The following is a 6,629-nucleotide window of genomic DNA, read 5'->3' on the forward strand; positions in this document are numbered from 1 at the left end:
GGCCGCGCGCGGGCGTGGAAAGCACTAGGGGGCAGTTCACATATCAACGCGCGGGACGTGGGACAAAGATCCGACGTGCTGCGGCGTCAGCAGGAGCGTTGGGACAGGTGTACAGACGGGAGCTTGGGAACGGGGCCTCAGCGGCGCGCCGCGCCGCCACCTGGCGGCAGGCGCCCGCCGCGCCCTCCCCCGCGCGCAGCGCCGTCGTCTGGGGTTTGAGCGGGCCGCTTCAAACGCGCGGGCCCCGCCAGCGAGCGGGCGCCCCGCGGGGCCGCGCGTGCGCTGGTGCGCTCGCGGGGCCCTCCAGGGCGGGAGGGCCGGGGGTTGGGGGTCGGATGCGAGCCGGAAGTTTCGGGGGCAGCAATATGACGTCGGGAAGCCCAGCGGGGTGTGAGCGAGAGCCAAAAGGCCCGGTGCAACGTACGAGGCGCACAAGTTTGGCCAACCCCAAGCAATGGGCACAACGGCAGGTCCCTGGGGGGAATTCCAAGAGGGGGGCGCGAGGACGGGCCGCACGGCGCGCCTTGCAACAGCGGCGCCAGGGACAGCTGGGCAGCCCGGGCCTGAGGCGTCGCGCGATCTCTGGCGAAGCCCTCAAGCCCAGCGCCCAGTGGGCGAGACGGTTTCTGCAAGACGGTTTCGTAGAAACCGTCAAGCAATTCAGGTTCAGTTGCCAACACACGCGCACACACACGCACACTCACACACACACACGCACGCACGCACGCGCGGCAGCCGGCTGGCGACCGCCAACGCCTCAACAGACGGTTGCGCGCGAGCGAGCAGGGGAGACGCCCCTCTCGCAAAGTCCTTCCAGTGGGGTCAAATCAGTGCTATGGGCGCATGCGGCAGGTGTGAACGCTCCGGCAGCGGAAACCAATATAAGAAGCAGGCGTGGGGCCAGGCGCCGAGGTGTCACGGCGTATGAGGCCACGTTGGTAGGGGCCTGCGGCCTGTGTGCCCGGGCACGGGGCACCGGCGGTCACCCGCGATGCAATGGCACGCGGCGCGGCGCCGCGCGCCCGTGCGCTGCAGGTCGCGCCCTCAGGCCGCGGCGGCCTCAACCTTCCACGGGGCGCCGCCCACGCCCATCAGCTGCCCGTCCTCTGTCGTGGTGCAGGACGCGGCCGTGCCGCCGCCGCAGGCGCCGTACGCGCCGCCGTCCTCAGACGCGTCATCGCTCGAGCTCATGCCCCCCTCCACGACCTCCCCCTCCTCCCCCTCCTCCTCCTCGTCACCGTCACACTCGCCGGCGCTGCCGCCGCCGGCCGCGGCCGCGCGGCGCCGCTGCATCACGGCCTCCACCACGCCGCGCAGCGCCGCCGTCTGTATTGGCTTCCGCACGACCTCGTCCGCGCCGCACGCAAGAGTGTGCTGCCGCACCGTGAGGCCGGCGCCGCCGCCGCCGCCGGAGAGCTCCGGCACCCGCTCGTGTTGGGCGCAGGCGGTGCAGGCGACGATGGCGACGCCGCCGTCCTTGGGGCCGCGGCGCGCCTCCAGGCGCCTCATCTCAATGGCGGCGTCCCAGCCGTCCATAGCGCCCGGCATCTGAAGGTCCAGCAGCACCGCGGCCAGGGAGGCGTGGTGGCGGGCAAACATCTCGACCTTTCGAGGGGAGATTCGGGATGGAAGGCGGGGGGACGGGGCGGGGGAAAGTGTGAGGGGTGCAATCGGGAAAGCCAGAGCAGGGGCGCCGCTGCAGCTCTTCCGCACATGAGACTGAGGATTTCAAGCAACATTTGAATAATTGAAGACAGTGAGACGAATAGGGCGCGCAGACGCGCTCGCGCGCGCGTGTGTGCGCGCGCATGCCGCCCCCGCAATCTCTGGCATAATCTAGGGGGTGACAAAGCAGGCGCGCATGCTGCTCACCGCCTCGTCGCCGCGCTGCGCCAGGACTACGGTGAATCCAATAGACTGGGCCTGCAGAAGCATCGTGTTGGAGAGGTATGGTGCGAGCTCATCAGGGCGCGGGAGTCATCGGTCGCGCGGGGGCTGCGGGCGGATTGCGGGCACTTTTGCAGGCCCGGCCCGAGATTCGCCCCGCGCGCGCCCACGCCGCCCGCACGCACCTGCGCTGCCAGGACAATCCTGTTGACTGCCTGATCGTCGACCACCAAGACTGTGTTACGCGCTGGCGTGGGCGGCGCCCATTGCGGCGCGCAGGCTGCGGCATCCGCAGGTACGGGTAGGCCGCCGGGCGACAGCACTGTCATCGACCAGGAGCACGGCATGCCGGCTGTGCCTGGGCTGGCCGTAAAAACCTCTATATGAGCTGTGAAGAGACACGCAGCTCGCAAGTGGGCGTCCTGAAGCAAGGGGGCGAAATGCGCGGGTGCGGGCGTGAATGGTGCTGCTTTTTGACAACGTTTATGACTTCATTATGTGGCGAACACTATTGGCAATTGGGTTCTATCAAGCCATTCACACCAAACAAATCCGCGAGGCGTCAAACCTTGGATCCGTATCGAAGGCAATCTTCATCAGCTTCAACGGATGTGAAACACTGGGGCGTGCCGGCGATACGCGCAGCTATATTACAGTAGAGTAAAATTTCTCGCGTAAATAGGGTTGCAATAGCTCTAGCACAAGCAAGGAGGTAGCATATGCGACGCCGCCGTGCTGTGCTGTGCTGTGCTCCTGTGCCTGATGGTCCCCCCCCCTGCATGCAAAAGCTCGCAGCCAAAGAACGGCGGTGATGATTCTTGAGTATGCCAAAATGTTGCAGACTTGATTGTCACTGGATACATATCAATTTGCCCGCCGCTGGAAGCAATGCCACGCTCCCCTCGCCCATCCTAATCTATGACACTGGTGAGCCCAACCCACCAGGGACGGATAATAGGTGTTGCAGCACCATGTTCATATCAATGCAGCAATAGCACATGTTGGCCTGCAGGGTTTCATCATAGGTGTAGCCCCTGACTGTGATTGCAGAATCACCATCGTTGCATAGCCAAACTACTTACCGGTACGCGCACTCACCACAAACTGTGGCGCAACGGCCCTGGAATTTCCAATCGTGTTTGCGAAAGCTGATGTCATGATCTGGGCACCACCCATCTCGTGCAATGGAGCCCCTGGCACCCATGACGGGTTGGTCGGGGCAGCTGGGAAGGGTTGTGCGAATGGTGAGCCCCAGCAGGCACGCTCAAAACTTCTCATAGGTTGCATCATCCAATTGACAAGATAACACCCTCAGCAACAGGTGGATGCGGACGTGTCAACGCGTGCAAATCGCCCATTGCGGCCCGGCATGACCCCGAGGCACATGCGCACCCAAGCTACGACAACCCACGGCCTAGCATCATGGCAACCCATGCTGCCACACACTGCTTTTGAGATCAAGACTGAGTTAATTCCACACTGGTTGCCAGGCCCCTCGGCAGGCAACCGCTGAGGCAGTGCCCTTGATGCCCAATGAGTGCGCGGGCCGCCGTCGTCACCTGCTCGTCACGCGATGCACCTGGCCTGCAGTACCGGTATATGCCCACAGAGATTGCGTGTAGTATGACCATTGGTCATTGAGCCTCTCATGACGCTGCTTACATATCCCTGATATCGGCCTTGTTGGTGTTCGGGCCGGCCAGCGTTGGCTGTGGTTCACCCCGATACGTGCGCCACCAACGCAGTCATCGTGTTGCAAAGTGCTCAAGTCGTTCTTCAAAGCGCGTTGGAACCGTGCCTTTGCTCAAGGGCTGCGCAGCGCGACCCCTACCCAAAGCGCCGCTTGCCGGTCTGTCGTGCTCAGCGCACCGCCCAACTCGGCATGCTGGCTGCCAGCGGCGCAGCTGGGACGCAAGCCGCGGGCCTGAACACAATGACCGCCTCGCTGTTCTCGTCAGCCGCCATGGCGGCGATGGCCGCGGCGGTGGCGTTTGTTGTCCTTGTCGCGAGGGCGGCGCTGGCCGTGGTAACGGGCGTGACCCAGCACCGCCGCCTTGACCTGCCGTCGCCCCCAGAGCCCAGCCTGCTGGTGGGCCACATGCGTGCGCTGATGTCAGACATGCAGCCGATCAACATGGAGGGGTATGTACGGAAGTGGGGGCCCCTGTTCAAGCTGCGGGTGATGTGGCGCAGCATGGTCGTGCTTACAGACCCCGCAGAGGTCGCGCGTGTAAACAGGTGTGTGTGTGTATGTAGAGAGAGGGGCTGCGCAGGTTGAACATGGGTCCATGCTCGAGGATCAACTATATAACGGGACGCACGCTTGGGGGAGTGCCGCGAGATGCGCGGCAGAGTCGCGCAGAGCCAGCGTCTGCAATAGCTGATTCGCCAGCAATCGCACGACCCTCGCGGCCGCCCGCCCGGCGCTCTACCCTGCAGGCTTCCTGGCGTGAGCAAGCCCCCGAGATACCGTGAGCGCGCCGCGGGCGCCCTGGGGAGCCCGCTGCACCGCCGCAGCCCGCCTTTGGCGGGTGGGAGGGTCTGGTGGCCTCACCTGCCTGCTCTCCATGACACAGGTGGCGCCCGCCCGGCTTGAGCGTGCGCAGCTTGCAAATTTCTGTCGTCAGCCGCCTGGCCGAGCCCGGCGGCCATCGATTGCGCGCATCACATCCCAGCCTTCCACGCCACATCATGCCCTTGCAGGCGCGTTTGACCTGCCGTCAGTGCAGTCAGAGTCGATCCTCACCGCCGCAGGCGGTCCCTACCACAAGGCACGCTGCGGGTCAGGGGCCGCGTTTCCAGCATGCAGCTGCGGTCTGCTTGAACGGGGTGCAATCTTTGCTGGTGTCGGGCGCGCGCCTCACGTCTGCGGCCTCCCCTTTGGGGTCCTGAGCCATCCCTCTTGGCATCGTTCGCGCGTGCCGCGGCCTCCCACCCCGCCCAGGCCGTGCGAACCGCAGTGGCGCCCTGCTTCAGCATGACATCACTGAAGAGGGTGAGGGGCCAGGGGAGCAGCAGCGCGAGGCACGACACAGCCCGCCTACTGCCAGCCAGCGCCCGCTGCGTGGCACTGTGCGCGGCGCAATCGCACACCGACCCGCCTCAAACTGACCGTCAATCTCGCACCGTCATCAAAAACTCCCCCGACCCCACCCGTGCCCGCAGACGTTCCCTTGGCTCCTGCACCTGTGCCAGCTGGCGGTCGCTGAGCTGGCAGCGAAAGGGCCCTCCGGTCCCGTGGACATCGGGGATCTGGCGGGGCGGCTGACGAGCGACACGCTGGGCGACATGCTGCTCGGGTGGGTGCGGGGCACGTGGCGGTGTGAGGGCAAGAGCGGGCTGGTACGGTGGGCCAGGCTCCGGCCGGGACGCAGTGGAAATGTCGATTCTGTTGCAGATTTTGCAGACGCTGCAATGCACTGGCACATGCACTGATACTCCCACCTGCGATTCCGCTCGCGTTCGCGTTCGCCGGTCCAACGCTCAGTCTGCATGCCTGCGCCGACCCCGCAGGCAGGACTTTGGCAGCATGGCGCGCGGCGCCGCGGTCGACTACATCGCTCTGGTCCACGCGTTCCTGGCCGCCGTCCAAGGCCGCATCAACGACCCCCTGGCAAAATGGCGCGTGGGCGCGGAGGCGCGGCGCGTGGCAGCGGCGTACGCGGCGTGGGACGCGGCCATGGTGGGCGTCGCGCGCGAGGTGCTCAAGGCGACCCCACCAGAGTACACGATCGCAGGCGCGCGTGCAGTCGGTTGTGAATTTGGGGGCTTTGCATGTGCGGGTGGCTGCAGGATTGTGCTTGGGAGTGTTGTCGGGGGTCAGGAAAGAGTGCCGGCGGATGCGTGCCTGCGTGCGTTTTCGGGTGTCGAGGAGGGGTAGCGGGGGGCCTCACCCAGCCTGAAGGCCAATTGGTTAGGGTGCAGCACAGTCAGCGGCGGCCGCGAGACATCTCTCAGCTGCGCTTGCTGCATCTGTGAGCGCAGCCCACCACGCTGACTTTACCCTCCACCTCCCCCGGCACCTGCCCCTTGCTCCACCACCAACAATGCCCCAGGCCACCTGCTGCGCGTCATCGACCCCTCCTCCGGCAAACCCCTAACCCTGGACAAGCTCAAGGGCGAGCTCTCCATCTTCTACATCGCCGGCTTTGAGACCACCTCCCACGCCATCACCTGGACCCTGGGGCTGCTGGCCGCGCACCCGCAGCAGCAGGATGCCCTTGCGGCTGAGCTGGCGCGCGTCGGCCTCGCGCCCAGCGACGTGCACCCTGAGCCGCGGCCCTTTGAGTGGGGGGACCTCAGCCGGCTGCCGCTGCTCAACGCCACCATCAAGGAGTCCCTGCGCCTGTTCCCTCCCGTGAGCGCCGCCGTCGTCGCCGGACCCAATGTCTGCCGCCTGACCTGCCATCAATCGTACTTGCTGCCATGAATGAGCAGTACTCGCTGCAGCGCCCCAGCCAGCCTGCCGGGTTGAGGGCTACTGGCGAGGCAGTGGCTCTCAAGCGCCGGCCATGCGTGCGGCCTGCTGAACCCACACCTCCACACCACTCCGCACCACTCCGCACCACTCCGCACTGCCCCGCACCGCACCGCCCGGTGTGACCGCATGCAGGTGTCTGCCGGCGGCTTCCGCACGCTGCCATCGGACACCACCATCCTGGGGCGCCGCATCCCAAAGGTGCGGGGCGGGCAGGCATGCCCTGCGCCTTGCTCCCTGCGGTCCGCGGCGCCTCCCTTTCCCC

At 66.0% G+C, this 6,629-nt stretch overlaps 2 protein-coding genes across 2 annotated transcripts; one reads left to right on the forward strand and one right to left on the reverse strand.

The window, feature by feature from the left end:
* Nucleotides 1–1,044: 1,044 nt before the first annotated feature.
* On the reverse strand, nt 1,045–1,935 carry MNEG_10372 (hypothetical protein; the record flags this gene model as incomplete). The annotated part of the gene is made up of 2 exons (XM_014041157.1): nt 1,045–1,605; nt 1,873–1,935. 2 exons carry the CDS (start codon nt 1,933–1,935, stop codon nt 1,045–1,047), a joined length of 624 nt encoding a protein of 207 aa, XP_013896611.1.
* Nucleotides 1,936–4,864: 2,929 nt separating this feature from the next.
* Nucleotides 4,865–6,316, forward strand: MNEG_10373 (Cytochrome P450 4F3; the record flags this gene model as incomplete). The annotated part of the gene is made up of 4 exons (XM_014041158.1): nt 4,865–4,882; nt 5,053–5,186; nt 5,401–5,642; nt 5,943–6,316. 4 exons carry the CDS (start codon nt 4,865–4,867, stop codon nt 6,314–6,316), a joined length of 768 nt encoding a protein of 255 aa, XP_013896612.1.
* Nucleotides 6,317–6,629: the final 313 nt, after the last annotated feature.

Source organism: Monoraphidium neglectum (genome assembly GCF_000611645.1).
Source record: "Monoraphidium neglectum strain SAG 48.87 unplaced genomic scaffold scaffold02287, whole genome shotgun sequence".
Taxonomy (NCBI): Eukaryota; Viridiplantae; Chlorophyta; class Chlorophyceae; order Sphaeropleales; family Selenastraceae; genus Monoraphidium; species Monoraphidium neglectum.